The 20358-nt window shown below is 44.6% G+C and overlaps 1 protein-coding gene across 4 annotated transcripts in view; it reads left to right on the top strand.

Annotated features, from left to right (window-relative positions):
* The window catches only part of RARB (retinoic acid receptor beta), a gene marked incomplete at its 5' end in the record, with an annotated part of 192737 nt that overhangs the window by 90463 nt on the left and 81916 nt on the right, over window positions 1-20358 (top strand). Inside the window, one exon of one of the 4 annotated variants that reach the window (XM_084260402.1) lies at window positions 8058-8144. The exons of 1 other annotated variant lie outside the window; for it this stretch is intronic. In XM_084260402.1, coding sequence (XP_084116528.1) covers window positions 8058-8144 — 87 coding nt within the window. Of the gene's footprint in view, window positions 1-8057; window positions 8145-10449; window positions 10622-20358 lie in introns of those variants that run through there. 2 more of the 4 variants (XM_084260401.1, XM_084260404.1) reach the window with 2 other exon arrangements.

The following is a 20358-nucleotide window of genomic DNA, read 5'->3' as shown; positions in this document are numbered from 1 at the left end:
TCCCTGCACCCACTGTTCATTGTACCCTTGGCATCCCATGGTGGGTCAGAGAGCTGTGCTTTTACCATGTAGCACTCGACTCATTTTTCCCAAACATTTTTTCCAAACCTATGAAATTATCCTGAAGCAGGAGGAGGAAAATATCTCTTAAATCATGCCAGATAGGTTAACTGTGTAAGGGTTAATCTGCCCTCAGGAGTTGCTATGTAACTGAGTCCTGCTGGGAGAGTCAGAGTTTCCAGCCAATGAGACTAAGCCCAACAATACAATACATCTATCTTCTGTTTCTTACGTGTTGTCAGTTATTGGAGTTTTTCTGAACTGGAATTACACTCTTGCTCCTTTCATACTCTCCTGCTGAGTCTTAAATATTTGTATTCCACACCAAAGTCAGAAAATAACAGTACAATGGCATACATTTATCCCTGAAAATGTTAGTTCAGAGAACTTTGAGTAGTGCGTAGAAAGATCTCTCTTGCACCAGAGGTAGCAAACTTTTAGGTGAGATTTCCCAAAGAACTTCAGGGTAGCACGTGCCTTGGTTCACTTTCAATCCTGCAGAAATCCTTCTTCTGCCTTTCTGTTGTCACCTGTGTGCACAGCTTTCAGCATGTTTTCTTGTGCAGAAAGAGTGGCTAAACATCTCAACCTTAGGCTGCTCCTTCCTGCGTAAGGTGTTTCAAGAAGCCAGTATTGATTTTCCCTGCATCCTGATTGGACTCCCTCTTTAGCTACTCCTCTTCGTAGGGCCACTCAAGGCTTGAGGGCTGAGGCCTGAACTCTTTAACTTCTCCTTTAGAAGAGCCAGGTGTGTTTTCTCGAAGTCTCAAGCAAAGCCTCTGTGGTTGCAGGGTGTATTTGTCTGGAAGAGGTGGCACTTCTGAGGGCTTTTTCTTTGGTGGTTGTTTTTTCTTTTTTTCCTGGAGGAGATCCACCCACGGTCCCTTTGAAGGCTACTGATAAGATGCAGGAGATACTAAACTTGGCCTGTAAAAACACCACTTAGGAATCTGTGCTTTGGCTGTTGGGTTCTGATAGGAAGCAAGAGAGTGGAGTGGTATATGTCAACATGTCGTTCGATTCTTAGCAGGTTTTACACTTAGATCTTTGTGCCTCATTTTTTCCAGTGAAGTTCTGCCTTATAATTTGTGTTGGCAAAGCTCTCAGCCTTTCTTACATGCTTGTGCTGTCCTGCCTCCAGGTGATGTAATGTTCCTGCATTGTTCAGCTAGCAGAATAGGCTTGAGTATCAGCAGAGTGCACTTGTACTCTTAGCAAGTCTCGGTTTTAAAAAATAAAGTAAACAAGTTTTTAGACAAATTTAGGAATCCAGCAGGTGGAACCTAAACTTTCTGAAGTCTTTAAATCACATGTGTTCCCTAACTTGTTGCTTAGTTTAGTCGTTTAGGATCTGGTTGAGGATAACATGATGCTTTTTAGTCATAGAGTATCATGAGTTGGAAGGGACCCATAAGGATCATCAAGTCCAACTCCTGGCTCCGTACAGGGACAGACAAGTCAGAGCATGGGACTGAGCATGTTGTCTAGATGCTTCTTGAACTCAGTCAAGCTCGGTGCTGTGACCACTTCCCTGGGAATCCTGTTCCGGTGCCCAACCACCCTTTCAGTAAAGAACCTCTTCCTAACATCCAACCTAAACCTCCTGTGTCGCAGCTTCATGCAGTTCCCTTGGGTTCTGTCACTGGTCACCAAAGAGAGGAGATTGGCACCTGCCCCTTCGCTGCCCCTCGTCAGGAAGCCATAGACCACGATGAGGCTTCCTCTTCTCCAGGCTGAACAAATCAAGAGACTTCAGCCTCTCCTCATAAGGCTTCCCCTCCAGACCCTTCAGCATCCTCGTTCCCCTCCTCTGGACACTCTTTAGTAGTTTTGTGTCCCTCTTGTACTGTGGTGCCCAAAACTGCACCCAGTACTCGAGGTGAGGCTGCACCAGCGCAGTGTGGAGCAGGACAGTCACCTCCCTAGACCTGTTGGCTGTGCCATGCTTGATGCCCCCCAGGATACAGCTGGCCCTCCTGGCTGCCTGGGCATGCTGCTGGCTCATGTTTAATGGTCAGCTGAGACCCCCGAAGAATTCCAACACATTTCTCAGAACTGGGAGCGTGCACATGCCTCATTCTTGTTACTAAACCTCCTTTGAGCTGAGGCTTACTTTCCCACCTGTCAATCTGTAATTCCTGAAGAAGTTGGGCCACAATTCTGTCTTTTGACATATCCTTTGGGATACTTTGTGCCAAAGACAGCACGGCATCATGCATTGACCCCAGCCAGCAGCACCAAGGGTGAGATCTCGGAGCCATTTTTATGAAGGAACAAGTTTTCTTTCACACATTCTTCTTTTCATCTATCCATAAAAAGATGGATGAAGTCTGTTCTTCTGGTAGCTTGGTAAGAATATGTGGGAAATTAGTGTACTATGAATGAGAAGTCTGTTCTTGAAGACATTTGCCCAAAACTGGGTGGATTGAAAGGAATTTTTTTTTTCAGTGTGATGGCAAGGTCTGTGCAGAATTGTTCCATCAGAAGAGGCTCAAGGTAACAAAATGAAGAGTTGTGGTCTTGTTTATGCAGAACAAACTTGATAGTTTTATAGACCTCATATACTGTATTACACACTTAGCACCTTGGATGTCCTCCACTATATCAGGAACAAAAGGCCCCAGAAGGGCAAAAATTCACGATACTGCAGGATGGCTGGCACAATATGCTGTTGACCACCACAATCTCTAACTGAACACCAGCTCTGGAAGTCCTCTTGGATTAAAGCATTCATGTCAGTCATGATTCCCTGAGCATGGCTGGACATCCAGTATCTTCTCTGGCTCAACACAGGAGCCTTGCAGACCAAGGGTATAGGAGTTCGCAGATCTCTTTAATGATATGTGACTAGCTTAATCAAGCAGTTTGAGACCACACAGATTTTTCTTTGAGGACTTAAATTGCAGAAGTCAAGTAGAGTTTGAGGAATGCTCCAAAGAACAATTTGATATGTGTATTCTAGTAGAATTTAAAAACCAGAAATCACCTTGAAAGCCTTTTACACTGGATATCATTCACGCTACCACTGCTTGTTTGAATACAAGTGGAGTCCAGCCTATCCTGATTTTTGCTGAGATACTGTCAGCAGTATAACAATGTAGGGTGAGAAAGTGATCTTTCCTTTCTGAAGGAGTTGTACCTTGTGTCAGTCCCATCATGGATGTGGTTATTGCAGCATAAAAGGGATACACTGAAGAATCCCTTACCTGCTCAGCAATAGTTACACTATGATAACCTGTATGCTTGTAAAACTGACCCTGTTAGCACAGTTTACTTTTCAAGATACATGAATAGAATTACAATGATAACCATGTTCCTGAGAGGAGGTGTGCCCTTGGCTAATTCTCAGTGTCCGTGGCATATATCCTACAAAGAAAGGGGATGCCAACTTGCTAAATACTACCTCAGCTAATGCTACCTCATTTACAGCAAAACTTCATTCACACTGTTCCCAAACAGAAAGTGCACTGCATGATAAAACAAAGGTGCCATTACTTTAGGGCAGCAGGCAGCTGAGGTAGAGGTGTGGGCATGATGACCGTCATCACCACATTGTCATTGCTGTCATTACCTCTGCCAGCCAGGTAGCTGTGCCAGCATGCTTGCAGTCACTCCTTCATCTTGCCTTTTAAGATGCCCACAGATAGGATGTTGGGCTGCTCTTTCAGTGTTTGATGTAGGCTTGGGAAGTCGCTCAGCGGGAATTGGATTATCACGAATACGTGTGTCAAGCTGCAGTTCACATTTAGGGCATAATCCAATCCAGTCTGCATCAGGCTTTACGTGGCTGGAGCTCTGCACAAGCCTGGTTTGGCTATCACTGGCATCTGGGATCCTTCTGCATGGGTTGTCCCTGCAGCAGCGCAGGAGCTAAATGCTGCTTAAACCTGTTTTAAATTAATAAATAGGGCTTAAGTAAGGTTTAGTATTAGGTAAAACTCCCCCACCCCTCCCCCCCAAAAAAGAAAACCCCACGCAGAAACAAAACAGTTGCTCAAATAGCCTTTTGGAATCTCTTTGTTTTGTTTTTAAGAGAGCTCTGTGCTCTTTCCCCCTCAGCCAACCATGAGCGTATTCAGCATACAGGAAACTGTACTGTTAGAAGCAGTACCCTCTGCAGTTCAATATTCCTACTTGCTCTTCTGCTCTTTCCTACATCTTGCTTCTACTTGGGTTTTATAGATCTCCCAACCATCGTTCTCCCTGGATTATATAATGCAATGTGTTGGTGCCATGCGTGGCACTCCAGTTACCTCAGCATTTCCATTATGACTCCATGTTTTGAGGGATTTATAGGCAAGCAGTAAAAATCTCTTTCTTGGCTAAACCTTGAAACAGCAGTTTCTGGTCATTTAAAAAGAAAACAAAGTGAATCAAACTTTCCTCCCCCTCTTCTATTTTTTTTCTGGCAGTTGTTTAGCAGTGTTGTTTGCACTGTGGGATCTTCCTAAACAGCAAGTGCAGATACAGCATGTAGCCAATTTTTAATGTAATAATGCTTTTTCTTCTTCTTCTTTTTATATCCTTCAAAAATGCATGTCATCCCCTCTTTAAGCACATGATGTCATTGCCTCTTTGCCAACCTTTCTGGAGCCTACAGCAGTGAGCCTTTGGGGCCTCAGAGAGGTGCGGTTTGGTTTGTGTTTTTTATTTCCAATGTGGATTAATTTTACAGTGTTTTTTAAAAAATATTTCTCCTTCCTTGTCTCAAAGCCCAATAACTTACTATCTCCTTCTGTATCATGGAGCTAAAGTTTTATCACAATCCCAAAAGACATTGGCTGTGTACAAATATCTAGAATATCAGGGCTCTTACCAAAACAAATTTGGAAAGCATATTAAATCTCATGCTTTAATGCTGAAGTGATTTGCTGTTAAAGAATGTGCTATTAGAGGACCTATGGGTGAGTTATACTTTGCCCATCACTAGGGATTCCCGTATTTTCCTGCAGTCACTCTTAAGAAACGGATTGCTGAACCAGATACACCTCCAGTTTTGTCATGGAGGGCAGTTCTTTTCCCCTGGCTCTGGGCCAGAGGAGTGTAAAATGTAGTATGGATTTGAAGAAAAGTGGTTGTGTGCTCAAGTTTGTGGAGATGACTTATTTTTATAGCCTTTAAGTTAAGCAATCAGCTTTAGAGGCATCTTTACGAATACATATTAAAACAGACAAAAAGCCTTTATCAGAAAGGCTGGTTCCATGTCCAGGTTCTGACTAACTCTGCTTTTCCCATCTAAAATAAAACACTGCTCTGCACTGAGTAGTCTTTCACCAGTTTTACATTTCAGGCCTGAAGTAATTCTTCCTCTTAGATGCAAATTTCTGTTTCAGTCATTGCAAGCTGTGCAGAGTAGCATATAGCAGTCAGAAGAAACCCCTTTTTGACTTTATTTCACCGCACTTTGCATTTTTCCATGTCATTTGTGCCATTTTGTGGCAGTAATTTTACTGTTTTATTTTCTTCAGGGCAATTCTTGCTCAGGATGGATACCCATTTCCTTAGGACTAGCTTGGAGTTTTAAATATTCAGCTATTCTCTTGTGACCCAGTGATTTTCTTCCCCAGAATCTTTTGACATCATTCATGTGCTTGAGACACAAGAAAAACATCCTTCAACACTAAAAAAATACGTGTAGTGAAGGGGGGACTCAGGTTTTCAGATTTGAAACCCTTCATCACCGGGGGGAAAAGGCAAAAAAAAGCACTAAGGCAGACAAGTACTGTTTCATATTAACATCTAGTCTCAATGAAGAGGTAAAAATCAAAGCCCCTGTGTGTGAGGCAGGGTTAGTGAACTGCCAGTGATTCTCCCAGCAACTGACACAAAGGAATCTGTGAGTATCAAAGCTGAGGCAGCAAGCTTAGTGTCAGCTCTTGCCTAGGGAGTAGAAGAAAACATCACTTTGTCTCTGCTTTCACTGCTTAAACACACACATCATTCACTAGTAACCATTTACTCTGCTGTCAAAACTGTTTCAAGAGAGTGCTACGTTTGATTAATAGTAAAATACATGCATGCAAAAAAAAAGGGAGAAAAAAGTCCTCTTCCCCTGAGATACTTTGTTTTTGAGAATTTTTGCATGTATTTCTTAATTTTTCCATCCTATAAATATGCCTGTAATATTCCAGGAGTGCTCTGTTGCTTCTAGTAAAGTCATTTTTATTAGAGTGCCGAGTGCACTCATCCTAATTCTAGTTAATGCTCTCTCTCTCTTGGTGAAGCATATTATGGCATTCTCAGCCTCTTGTACAACGAAAAAGTGACCAGCACAAACATGTGTGCAGTACATGATTCATAGTGCTGCTTTCTGAATTGTCCAGTGGGTAATTGCAGTACAAAAACCAGAGAAACAGATGTAGACCCTAAACCTTGGCTGTAAATTTTTGTTTTATGATTATGGGTTTCAAATGTGCTATGTCACACTGACAAATATACAGTAACACCAAAGGAAATAGATTTCTGACTTGAACTTTTGCTTTTTTTATTTCACTTGTGGCTAAGAATATGTTTATTGTAAAGTTTCTGCCATCACAGTCTGAGAGAAAACAGATCAAAGCGGTGATGTGCAATCACAATTTCATTGCACGGATGAAGTGGAAGATACTGGAGGGTCGTTGCCTACTCACACCTCTGTGGGAGCTGGGTAGGCATTTAACATACGTGGCCATACTTCCAGTTTCATTACATTTGAATTATAGAGGGCTATTAGCTATTACAATAATTACGGTCAGTCCTGATCTAAATTAGGGAAATACCCCCCATTTTATGTATGTAGCTTTTCCTGATGCTCTGTTTAAGAAAAAAAACAAATATTGTACTATTTCAGAGTAAAGTGTGAGATGCAGAAATTGCGGTGTTGTAGAAACAGTGCCCGAGCGCACCATTAGGCTACTTGAAGAATTCGTTAATTACGTGTGGGTTTAGTAATAAGTATGAGCATTAGCACAACTATTATTCGTAATAGAACATGATGAGCTACCTGGGTCATTTAGATACGGTGAGAAGCAGCAATCTTTTTCAATTCATAGGCAGTTAAGTGTGACTTCCTGACATTTACTTGCAGAAGTCCCCAGTCTACATTTTGAAGGTACAACTGGCAGGTTTTTATTTTTAGATACAGTTTTATAAGACTGCTAATGGAATAAACATGACCGTATTTCTGTTTGTCTGATTTTGTTTATTTTAACTCATATGGGCAATATGTTTTTCTTGGCATAAACTTAAACCACTCTGAGAGTCTTGGTCCACACAGAACGCTGTTTTCTCCCTAAATTGGAGACTGACAAAACATACTGTGTTTTGTCTCATCCCTTCCAGTTATTTTTGTGGCAACACATTACATTTTCCAAATTTCTCCTGCGTCCCATGTTTTATGGTTAGAAAATACTGCCTTTTAATTTAGCTTTGCTACTCAAACCAAAATTGTAGCAAGGTAGCCAGCTGAGATTTTAACAAGCTAGCCACTTTTCCATTTGCCTTTTTAATAAAGCCAACACCGGTCACTGTGCTGAAATGGTTTAAACAAGCTTTCCCTGAAGGATAACTTTTTGGATAAAAGCATGCTGTCTGTAGTTTATTGGGTTACCAAGTGTCACGGGCTTCCTCAGCTGGAGGAGTCCTGGCTGGGGTAGGACACTCCAGTGGTCCCAGAAAGTCCTTAAAAAGATGCTGTTACACTTCAGCGTCTGTAGCTCTTCTGCCTGGAGGGAAGATGGGCAGAGAGGCTGCCCGCTGCAGGGACAGCCGGGGCAGCTCTTCCCTGTGTGGGGAAAGAGGCTAAGAAAAGCTAAGCTTTTGTTTTTCCTCTCTTCCAGCTAATTCTCTTCCAGATCGCAGCAGGTCTCTTTGCTGGTCGCTGCTTTTCAGCGTGGGTGTATCAGTTTCAGGGAACAAGTGCGTGCGCTGTGTGGGGGGTTTTGTTTTGGGGTTGGGGTTTTTTTTTTTTTTTTCAATTCTTGAACCTGTGTGAAAAGTTTTGTTAATACAATCTGCAGGCATTGTCAGGGAGCTTTCGGTTCATCAAAGGACTTTTTGTGGAGAGGGGACACCGCATCCATTACGGTGGCTGCGCAGTTCCCAGAGTGAGTCTCTGCCCAGCGTTTCCCTGCAGCCGCCAGTCGGGTGCCATGTCTGTGCACAGCGTGCCCCGGTCCAGCTGACTCCCACCTTGGGCTTGGCAAGAAACAGGTGGGAATTGAGGATTTTAATTTCCAGTTTCTGAACCTAAGCTAGCTTTGGAGTGGGAAGCAGGGCTCCTCCATGCCTGGGGAACCTCTCTCCAGGCGGATGCTCGGTCTCCCAGGGCTGAGGTGACTTGGCCCATTTGCTTAAAATGAAAGCATGCACGTGGTCATTGAGCTTGTGCCCTTTCTAGTGGGGCAGAAGGAGTGTTTCCAGGCTGTATTTTTTCATTTTTAAAGTGTCTGTAGGAATAAAGACTTCCAGAGGCCTTGATAGAGTCTTATCTGTGGGCAAGTCTGCAGAAAGTGTTTCTTTACTTAAAAATCAGAGGGCTCCCAGCTAGCTTGATGCTAATGGTGGGTCAGTGTGATGCTGGCTGTGGTGTCCTGTCCACAGAAATGGGAAGTCCTTGACACCTAATCCTGCCATGAGGGAGGGCTGCCAGGAGTGCAGTTTTACCAAGACCTCTGTGAGTGTTTTGGTTGGAGCAGCCCCATGCCTCCAAGGTGACTCTGAGGGTGCAGGCTGGGTTGCCTGCCCTGTGGAGGGGGCAGGCATGGGGTCCCCTCCCCACACCCTGTAGTGGGTCCTGTTCCTCACGGGCCTGCTGTGGTGGCCTTTCTACCGCTGAGGAGCTGGGGCTCATTAGCCCTCTGAAAGCTGATACAGCCCCTCGGGGGCCACTTGAGCAGCCCTGGCCCCTCTCTGCTAATCAGAGACAGGCAGGACTCAGTGCCCCCCCGGCCAGGGAGAAGAGGGGTTGTGTGGCTGCCTCCTGCCCCCGGCCAGGTGGTGGGGACCGGCCCGCCTGGGCAATGATGCCTGCCAGATTTGGCTGGGCTGGGAAGCCTGGGAGCACTGGGTTGTGTGGCTGGGCTTTGCGGCAGCCCTCACACACCTCTGTGTGCTTTAGGAGTGATGGTAGGAAGGTGGCGGGGAGAAACAGGACCTGACTCCCCCCATCCCACCCCAGCAAGGTCAGTCCTGTGAAGTCCGTCATCTCTCCTGGTGGCATCCAGGGGGGATCCCTGCTGGCATGCATGGGGTTGGGTTAGGGTGGGGCTGCTCTGCACCCAGTCCTGCCACCCCAGAAGCTGAGGCAAAGCCTGTGTCCACAGCCCTGGTACGGCCCCTGGCACCTGCACGGTGTCTCATGGCCTCTCCCGAGAGCACGGCGGTGGGGCTGGGCATGCGGGAGTTTTAGCAGACCGAGCTGGAATTTAAAAACCCTCCATTCCCTGCAACTGCTGAAAGCACCGCTGTCTCAATTCCCACCCCCTTTCTCCTCCTCCTCGCTTTGCTGGGTGTTGGTTAGTGGGGAGGGGGGGGATTTTGGGGGGGGGGGCGCGGAGGGAGGTTGGTGGGTTTTTTGTTGGGGTTTTTTTTGTTTGTCTGTTGTTGTTGGATTTTTATATATATATATATATACACACACACTGTATTATTTTGGGTCTTTTTGCGAGTTGGCCTCCCCGTCCGCACCCGCCGTTGCCGCCCGCTCCGCGGCAGCGGGGCGACTCCGGCGGGGCTGGGGGCCAGCCTCTGCCCGCTCGCCTGCCTGCCTTGCCTGCCCGCCCGCCTGCCCGTCCGCCCGCCCGCCTGCTTTTTTTGCAGGGCTGCTGGGAGTTGTGAAGGCGTGTGAGAATCCTGGGAGCTGGTGATGTCAGACCGCTTGGGTCATTTGAAGGTTAGCAGCCTGGGAAGGGTTCACGGAAAGTTCACTCGCATATATTAGGCAATTCAATCTTTCATTCCCTGTGACACAAGTAGTAGGAAGTGAGCTGTTCAGAGGCAGAAGGATCTATTCACGGCCGAGGGGGATCCCGAGTCCCTACCGGAGCCGTTTCATCCCGGGGCGGCGGCCGAGCGGCGCGGCGTGGGACGCGGCACACACCCGACGGGCGCCCGGGCAGCGGGACGGACTCTAAAGACATTTTGGGGGGGAATGGATGGGAGCTAAAACTTGGAATGCGGCTGGCTTCCCCCCATCTTGCTGGATTGGCTGGGCAGCCTGGAAAATGGTAAATGATCATTTGGATCAATTACAGGCTTTTAGCTGTGTTGTCTGTCATAATTCATGATTCTGGTCTGGGAAAAAGACCAACAGCCTACGTGCCAAAAAAGGGGCAGAGTTTGATGGAGTTGGGTGTACTTTTATGTGCCATTTTCCTCCACACCTAGAGGAAAGCACTTTTGCAGGCATTCTGTGCAGGGGGAATCATGTTTGACTGTATGGATGTTCTAGCAGTGAGCCCTGCTCAGATGCTGGATTTCTACACTGCGAGTCCGTCTTCCTGCATGCTCCAGGAGAAGGCTCTCAAAGCATGCTTCAGTGGATTGGCACAAACAGAGTGGCAACACCGGCACAGTGCTCAATGTAGGTCCCAACTGTTATTTTTCCAGTTTTAAAGTAATTATTATTAATTTGCATGCATTTTAGAAATAAATACTTGTTATTAAGCGCAGGGGTAATGAGGGGTGGGGGGTGGTTTTGTGCAAAATATGGTTTGCAAGCCTTTTTTTTTCTTTTTTTTTTCTTTTTTTTTTTTTTTCCTTTCCTCCTTTTGGCAAGAAACGAAAAAGGAAAGAAACACCGGGCTGCTTTCTGTTTATCCCTTCTCATGTAGCATAGTGATCCTAGCAGCAGTTGTGAAGCCAAGCAGGAACACATAATATTATAATGTAATACAGCAAAATATTTGCAAAAACTCCTACCAGTGAAGGACGAATTTACATAACATGTCTATAGTTGTGGTTTTGGTTGGTTATTGTTTGTTTTTGGTTTTTTTTTTTTCTTTCCCCCTTTGCCTCCTTAATCTAATTTTGTACCCCGTTTGATAATCTGGATGCATGTCTCAAAGTGCATATTTTAGCAGAGCAGCCAAGCAATTAAAACGCTGGTCTGTACAGTTCTTGCAAAGACGTGGAACTGCAGTGGGTAGAGGTGCCATTCCAAAAATCAGACAGTAGTTTTAAGTTTCCTAAGAAAAGGCAATATTTCTTTGTACTGACCTTGCTGCCACCTTTCTTCTTCACTTTGTTGCTCTAAGAAGTTGCTGTTTTGCTAGAAAACTACTTACTGTGAACACCCTTTGAGTTTAACCATCAATTATTTCTATACCTTGAGATGCAGGCAGCGTGGCACTGGTAACGGAGGAGGGAGAGTTAGTGGTAGGACACTTCTGAAAACGTATTCTTATGTTACAGGGTCTTGATTTGTGGCTGAAATACATAGATGGCAAACAATGGCAGCATTTTTAACGCCAGAGTTTCAAGTTTGAGGAATGACAAGAAGCGCCAGAAAACATCACCTTATACTCTGCATAAAAGCTTGCAGGATGCTTCACTGCTCTGACGGTGATTTAGATAAATGACTTGGCTATCTATCAAAATGTTTTTAGCACGCTCTCAAGGCACTTCAGTACCCCATTAACCGTATAATTCTGTTTGAAATTTTTGTTTTGCGGTGTGTTAAAAAGTTACGTGGGAATTAGACTAGTTGTCCCTTCGATAGGGTTTACCTCGGAGGGGTGGGGGGGGATTGAGGAGCGCATAGAAAGACGTTTGGTGAAATAGTGTGTGTTTTCACTCTGCTCAAAAGTTTTCAGTCACCATATGACGTCTGTGTGGGTTGAGTAATGAAAACAGAATTGTAAAAATCGGTGACTACCAGCCTACAACACTGCAAATGTTTTGATGCCTTTACAGCTAAAATTAGACTGAAGTTCAGCATTGGGATGTTTCTTTTCTCTGGGCTGTCTTCAAAATGCTTCAAACAAGATATGAAAAAACCTTTTACTTGGAAATGTTGCTAGCTATGGGAGAGCGTCAGTTGGGGAGAGGGGGGGAACCCCAAAACAGATGCTTTACTAAAACCCAGTTTCTTTCCTCCTCCCATGGTTTAAACTTTGGTATAACTTTGCCTGCTTTACTAAAAAATGTGTTTTCCTCCTTCCGTGGTTTAAACTTTGGTATTAACTTGAGCAGTGATACTGCGGAAACTTGGAGTCAAATAAACTTCCCTGGAGCAGGAGGCACACGCCGTCGTGAGAAGCTCGCCTTCGCACGATATTCTTGAAATAACTTCTGGTTTTAGAATGTCCTGCTCATTCTCTTGCATGTTGTTAATGCCTAGAAGCAGGATTCTTAAAATATATGGTGTTTGTTCTTGGGCAAGTTAAACACAGGATTACCCTTATCAGAATGGAATGAGTGGTAAATATGTCATTTGCCTAGGGCCTGTGATAAGAGACAAGTGTTGATAACAGCAAAGTTTAGCTAATCAAAGAAACTCATATTAACAAGAGTAAATAAAAAAAAATACAGGAAAATGCGTTTAGGAATCCAGTCTTGTAACTTTGTAAGCAACAGGATTAATCTTCACTGCACGGAAATTTAAAATCAGGCTGAAACCTGAATCGTAATACAGTGGCTGTAATTTGAACTGAGCGCTAATGGTATAGAAATGTGGAAAAGTAATTTAGTTAGGGTCCAAATGAAGAATTTTATTTGATTTCTAGACCGAATTTTGGTTTGAATTTGAAGAAAACATAAGCACTTTTCATGTGTGGTTAAATAAATGCAAATGGATTATAAAATACTAAAGTTTTCTCAACATGTAAGTTTTTTTTTTTTCTTGCATCTCATGAAAATAATGACTAAACCAGAATTTTTGTGGTCCAGAAAGCTTTTAATGGTTTAAAGGTCGCTCCAGTGCTTATAAATACAAATATAGCAATGTTTAATTCCAACTCAAGTGTTTCCTCATTCTCTGTTTTATGAAGATCTCTGTGATTTAATGGAACGTGATCTTAGCCAAATTTTGAAATTATTAGATGTGTAATAGATAAAGTTTCTGGTCTAGTTTGCTGGGTTTGGGGTTTTTTTTTTGGCTCTGTCATAAAAGCAGTACACCTGCAGCCACTGCTTTAGGCCTTAGAAAGATTGCTTTGATGGAGACGTGAATGTAGGGTAAAAGGCAAACGGTTGTTGAGGGAGTAATACCTGGATAGTGCAGATTCTGAGCAGGCCGGTTACAATCCCAGACACTTGTCAGGCTTTCGGCTGAAACCCCTGGCGGAATTGGCCATGGCAGCGGTTCGGGCAGAACGCTGCAGGTCTCCAACTCCAGCACATCTTCACGATGTTAATCCCGTTGCGATTCGCCAAGCCAGCGCGCTCCTGCGACACCATGAATTTTCCAGTCCACAAGGGTCTGCAAAGTGAAAATAAGAGGGGGTAAGGCACAACCCGAACGTGACCTTCACTTGTGTGGTATTTTTTTTTTCCCCTCCCTCCTCTGGGAGGAAAAACCTGCCATGGGTTTGCAACCCAAACGTTAGCCACTGTATGTTACAAGATGTGTTACCAGCACACAGAAAAATACCTAATTTCGTGCTCATGGGTGTTTATGGTTTCTGTGATATTAGTTACATTGTTACAGGTTTTAAAAATAAATTATTTGTTTGCAAAGGAACACGGACTCGGGAATGACAGCAGAACCGACTGTGATTGTAATCATGAGTTGTTCTCACTCTTTTTCTCCCAAGATAAAAACCAGGTCAGTATAATCAAGTTAGATGAGAGAATAGTTCTTAAAAGGACAAAAGAGTTAAGATTGCAGGAATGAGTAATGTATGCTTTTTAAAGTAAGGTAGAATTATTCTGCTCCCTCATAGTACAGCGACAACAAATTCTGAGAGAAGAGTAACTTTTGGTGAAATGCAAGCTAACTGAATACTGCAGCAGTGGGAATGGGACAGGCCCTGGGAGAGAAAGCGCTGGGAGGAATGGTGATTTTCCTTTGGTCTTGGAAAAGCCTATTAAAAACAGTATTCATTAGTCTTCATTAATTAAACAGGCAAAATCCCAAATGAGCAGGCCCAAAACAAGAGTAAGTTTGTTTGGCAGTATGTAGTGTGTCAGCTAATTATCAAGTAGAAGACTGCTGCCTGCTGCGTTTTGTTAGGTTTAGAAGAGTAAAGAGATTTGATGAAGGCAAAAGTTCTGGGTATGGCAGCAGAAAGTAGTAGGATGCGGAGGCTCTCGTGGTATGTGTGCAGTTCTTGGGTCGGTGTGGTGGGAAGCGTTTGCCTGGAGAGGGTCTAGCCAGGTACTCACTTTCTGAAAGTTCATGGAGATGGGACTCCAGAAGGCACACATTTTCCTTCTGAATTCTGGATTAATGAGACGTTTGGGTCAAGTTCTCGTTCCCTGCAAGTACTGGAAATACTGGAAACATCTGTGCTCAACCGAAAGAAAAAAGTTCAGTACTTTATTTTCTTTCATCTTTTTGAATTTAAAAACAAACATTTTGAAGTGAAGGATTTGTAATCTGCATTCCCAAGTATCGAGTTGCTGCAGGTGTGTTTGCAAGTGGCCAGAAGGCAAGATCTGTTTGAACCAGGTTATTTTCTTTAAAGTTCATCTATAAACTTTACAGCTAAATCACTAGTACTGATTTGCTCAGGGATACTAGTCTTTACTTAAATTTTTATACCTGTCGCTTAATGCCCTGAAACATGTGATGATGAAGAGTGTGTGTTTCTGATCCCCTTCGTTCAAAAAGAAAAGAGAAAGAGGAAAGAAAATGCACGGGGATATTTTCCTTTCAGATTAAATGAAACGAGGACAGCTATTCTCTATGTAGAGTCTGACACAGCCAGACTCAGCTGCCAGCACGGGAAAACTCTGGTGGACGCTCACCACTGTCAGAAACTCCTGCAGACAAAAATGATGAGAGGCGTCCTCCGGTGAAGCCGGGGTGGGACAGGCGTGGAGGGAAAAGCCATGTATCTCTGGGTGACTCCCCGCTTGCCTAATGGGGCTGCGCGGCAGAGGTGCAACTTGTCAGAACAAAGCTCGGCTGGCGCGGCGCTGCCTCGAAGAGGGTTACGGAGAAGTTAAGGAGTTGAAAGAGAGAGATAATGTTTCAGACAGCTAAGTTAGTCATCCTCACATCCAGTTAAATCCCCTCTTACTGCTGAGCCGGCTTCCTTAGCCATGCGTGCATCATGCCTGCACAGCAGCCCGGTCGAGCCGAGGGGCTTTGCTCGGGGGTGCGCCCGGCTCTGCGGGCTGTGCTTCCACCTCCCCTCAAACACCCCAAGTGACTGGTTTTGCTCAGGTCTAATTTATACGCTGCCCTTTACGCAGCCGATGAACTGGGGCTGTGTTACACAGCTACCAGCGTTTAGATTTGGGAGAGGGGTTGTGAAAGGGACATTGTGCTCGGAAGGACTGCTGTCTGCCGTGCCGTGCCCCATCCTATTGAGACCTCAAAAGCAGAGCACAGCTGCGATGAGTTTCCAGATCTGTTTGGCCGTGGGGACCGGGGCTGGTATGCGTGCGAGTAAGGGGGAGCATCCCTCTGCCCCTCGCAGTTCCTGCTTGGGGCCGGGAGGGGTGTGGGGGGAGAACTGGCAGCAGCTTCTGAGCAGTGAATTTACAGGGGCCGGGCGGCTGGGGCCAAATTAGTTGCGGTTTCGGAGGGCTTTCCAGAGCTTCACTGGGCTGTAGCAGGCAGCCCCATGAGGAAGGATATCAGTTGATGTATAAAATGGCCAAGGAGCTTCGGTAAATAGACTTTACCCTTCAAATCCAGAGGTCCTGGCAGCGGCTGCGCGGGAGGGTGGGGTTGTACTTTTCCCCTTCCTGTACTTGGACACTTTTGATTATCCAGACTTTCTGGGACTGAGCAGAGCTGCCTAATAACAAAGCCTGCATACTGTAATTGCCTAAATAGGCCTATTGTCCTTTTCAAGTCACTGTGCTGTGAAATCTTTCAACTTTTTTGCTGAAAATATTGCATCTAACGTTTAGATGGCTTAATGGCTGTGGCGAGGGGGAGATCCTTTCCCCTCGCTTCTCATTGCTGCATGGTTGAGGCTCTGGTTATGTTCCCCCCCCCCCCATTGATGTTTACTCCTTTTGGGAAGCAAATATTTTAGCCCCTTCTGGCAGGGTAAACCTGCCAAAAGTAATAGGCCTGGAAATACAAAGCTATGATTGATTTTGACCTTTGCTCATGTGCGTGAAGCCTGTCCCCATGCAGTGTGACCCATGGCACTTCTTGCTGAAATCCAAGCCCTTTCAAACCAAATGGAACCACGAAAATACAAGCCATGAAATGCTCAAAACTATTCTAAAATAACAGAAGAATAATTTTCTCTGTGTTGCATGAAAAAGGTATAGACAGGAGGGTACAAAAGCTGGATTTTCCAGCAGGCAAACCAAGAGTAATGTCTTTCATATGCTGCTGCCTTTTTATGAGAACCATATTCTCGGTACAAAATAAACAAACTGGTATCATGTGGGAATGATTCTTCTGTCACAGTAATCTTAGCTGTTCCTCTTAATTCTAATCAGTAAACAACTTTCATCAAAAAATGTGGATTTTAAACTGTCTTTTTAAAAATAATCTAAGCTCTGGGATTTTATTAATCCGTCGTTGCATGAGCAAATGTGTTTCAAAAGTTAAGAATGTCAGAAACAGTAGCCTGAAGTTAGCATCCTAAATCCACATTTCATGGCTTCATTTCCAAGTATGCTGAGCATCTAGGAGCTCCCTCAGCACTTTTTAAAACAGACCACATAGTTAAATGACCAAATACTATTTAGATTATTCACTTAATATTAAAAATTTTTAAAGGACCTCCTGACTTCCTCCACACCGCATGAAAAAGTAATTCAGTGACGAAGTTCACAACATTGACAGTGGAAGTAGAGACACTTGTAGAACAAGGTAGCACTTGTTTATAAGAGCATATTATTCTCTTTTTAGAAAGTTACAAGTAGAATTTGCAGAATTCCACGTTTAAATGGCAGTTTGTTTCCATGTGTTCTGTCTGACGGCTTTTTCTGATTCTGTTTGCTTCCTTGATTTAAAGTCAGCTCATCAGATACCAATCTGAGACAGTTTCAAACTTGCGGTATAGACTTTAAAAGCTGGATTGTCTTCTTCATTAGCAGCTGCTCTGGGTTGTTTTCCCGGTGGCAGTGAATTAATATGACTGTGGTCGCTGTACGTTTTGCTTATTTTGGGGAGGGAGGAGGGGGAAATCTAGCTTCCTCCAGTTCGTTTTAGTAATCTGAATAGGAGCAGAGAACTTGCATCATGTGACGGGGCAGCTCACCAGCATGGGGTCCCTGTGTGAGAACCTCCCTTGTACATGACAATCTGATAAGGATATCATGTGGTTTAGAAACACATTCCCACAATGTTCGCTTCTTTGTCCCTTTATTTGGGAGTGGGTAGGAAAAAACCCTTTAACAAAACCAGTGCCAGCCCTTATATAACTGACCCCACTTTCTTTTAGTGTTCTGTTTGAGCCTTACAGCTTCTTCAAATACTTTTGTTAAGAGAGATGGAAATATAATCCTGCAAGTCTGTGTAAAGAATCCTAGACACAGAGTATATAATATACCTTCTGTTTCCCTTGGACAAGGTGATTTTTCTTTCCCCTGCTTATACCATATATAAACCGAATTTTATAAAACTATGCAAGTTAAATATACACATGCAAGCGACACTTGTATAGGTTTAATAGGTTAAAGCTTGAATGGGTATTTATAAATTCTCAGAGTGCTCTGGATCTTCACCGCTAAGGACATGATGTTAAAGTCCATCTGTAGTTTGGAGGGATTTCCGTTTTATGCACTTTCGATGACTTACATTTTACCCTCTAAGTGCATCCCCTAAGAAAAGAGCAGAGAAATGTCTCACAGCAAAGAGGTTTTTTTAGCACCGCTCAGTTTCTTTTAATGGTTTGGAGAATCTCTTTCCATTGAACCATAATATTTTTCTCTAGGCTCACATTGTATTTTTAGCAGGGATCTTTGAACGATAAAATGACCAATTAAGTATATTTTTGTCTTTTAGAGCCTTATCTAATGAAGCACTTAAATGCACTCAACGCTCCACCCTTGGTTTTAATAAGAGTTTCAGACACGGAATGGTGGTACAAGGGAACCTTTAGTGTATATATGTACCAGTGCTTTCACAAAATACCAGTAGAAGCTCATGCTACTGCTCTGGATGTTCAGCACGATGAACATCCAAGGTATCTTTTCTTCTTAGAAGGAAAGAAGGATCATTGTCTTTTTAAATATATACAGCAGAGCTGTGGTGTGACTGAGCAAGTTGCCCAGTCTTGCACCAACGGGAGACAACCATCACAGTTTGATTTAACTCAGAATTCCTTCAGAGGGTCCTTCATTCCTAGAGGGCCATTTGTGCCTGTGAGATACAATCAGTGGAAGGAATGGTTCAATCAAAACCAAAACAAAGTGGTCAAGTAATGCACACACGCACACACAAATAAATCTTGAATCATGTGATTTTATTTTATTTTAATCTGAATGCAGCTTTGTGGTGAGTTCCTGCAGTGGCCATTACACTGCTCTAGTGGCTTGCTCTGCCAAGCTGGCTGGCACGTCATATTGAGGTGTGTCTTTGTGTCTTCCTATGAGATTTCTTGTCATCTTCCAGTCTTGTACCGGAATCACTCCTCTGCCAGCTGGTGACCGACACTGGCGGGGATTCCCAGGTTCCTGCATGATAAGTGGATGTAACAGCATCCAAGTAGATTTAAATATTTCACTTGTTCGTACATACCGACCTGGGATAGAGGTGTCCAGGCTCAGCAGAGCAGTACCCTGGTTTCAGGGGGCTCGGAGCCTCCTGCACTTGGCTGTCTTAGTGAGGGACTGGCTGTGGGCAGAGGCCGGAGCAGGGAGCAGGCTGCTCCACCACTCACCTCCCTCTGCCTCCCCAGCGCCTCTTTAAATCACTGTGTACCCCAAACCCCACCACGAAGACCCCCCGGTGCTTGTCTTTCCAAGACTGAACATTCACTCGCACATGACGCAAGAGGGCTTGGAAAACTGTGTCACAGTGCCATCTGGCGATACCTGCCCACAGCCTGCCGCTGGCACGGGCAGCGCCGCCGCGGCGGGCGGCCCGCGGGCGGAGGCCTTCCCCAGGGCCCCGGGTCAGGCGCCGGGGAAGGCCCGCAAGCCCCAAAGCTGGTGTCTCTGGGCTGGGGTTTTTTTTTTCACAACTCTCTGGGTTGCTGTCATCAAAGATCCTATCTTCCCTGCAGCCCTTCCCTTCCTAGCAAGGAGCGCTGGTCCACAGGTCTGGGTTTTTGGTTTGGGGCGCAAGTCAAAGGACTGGCTAAAAAAGCCACGTGTGTGAGCTTTTTTATTGTTAAGATCAGGTCCTGAAGGGAGGTGGGGTGTTGTTTGTTTCTTTTTAAGGAGTTGGTCATACTTCTGCCTCTCAGCTCTTGGTCTGAGGAGATTTTCTTCCTCCTCTTGCTCCCCCCCTCCCCCCCCCCCCCCATAATTTTAATCTTTGCATTGCTTTGTTTGGCTTTGCCGTTTTCATTGGAGGAAGAATTTGTATTCCTTGCTGGATCAGGGTATATGTCAGGAGTCTGACAAACCTGTCCGTCTTAAGGATCCTTCTGTTTTCACCCCACCCTTTGAACACCAAGATGTAAAATGCAGAGCAAACGTTAAATCACTTGTGTCTGTCTTTGTGCAAAGTGTCTTTGGTGAGGGACACCGACAAGAATACTTCTCCCATGTCCTGGTCCCCTGGTGAAACTCAGTCTTCCTGCCTCAGTCCAGAGAGCACATTCTGGCTGTGTTTTTCTCTAGTTGCATGTATCGTCACATGCTATGCGGGTTAGGTATGTGAACTGCTCATCTTTCTATGCTTTGCGTGTATTGCTACATTGACTTCTCTGAGACCATGCCAACAAGGATCTATTATCTCTCCAAAGTTTTGAAACGAAGCCTTCGGCTGCCTGCGAGAAGTCAGAGCTGACTCACATCCTTCTGTGGTTTTTTGGGTTGTTTTTTTTTTTTTTCCCTTATCCGAATCCTTTCCTTTCTCTGTGTTTTGGAGAGGTCCTGCAAACCTTCATGGTTGAAGCACGAGCTATGTGTTGGGAAGCATTGCATGTCTGGACGCCGTTTGGGAAAATAGCTGTTCCTGTCTCCCTGAAATGGAGTCCAGCATGAAGGCTGCAATTGTTCCCGGGGGCTGTTTGCACCTTTCCCAAACTGTGAAAGCAGAGCTGAGTTACAGCATGATATACCGACACT

This window comes from Gallinula chloropus, assembly GCF_964237585.1.
Source record: "Gallinula chloropus genome assembly, chromosome: 2".
In the NCBI taxonomy this organism is placed as follows: Eukaryota; Metazoa; Chordata; class Aves; order Gruiformes; family Rallidae; genus Gallinula; species Gallinula chloropus.
Note: the sequence above shows the minus strand (reverse complement) of the source record. Positions and strands in the feature narration are given on the sequence as shown.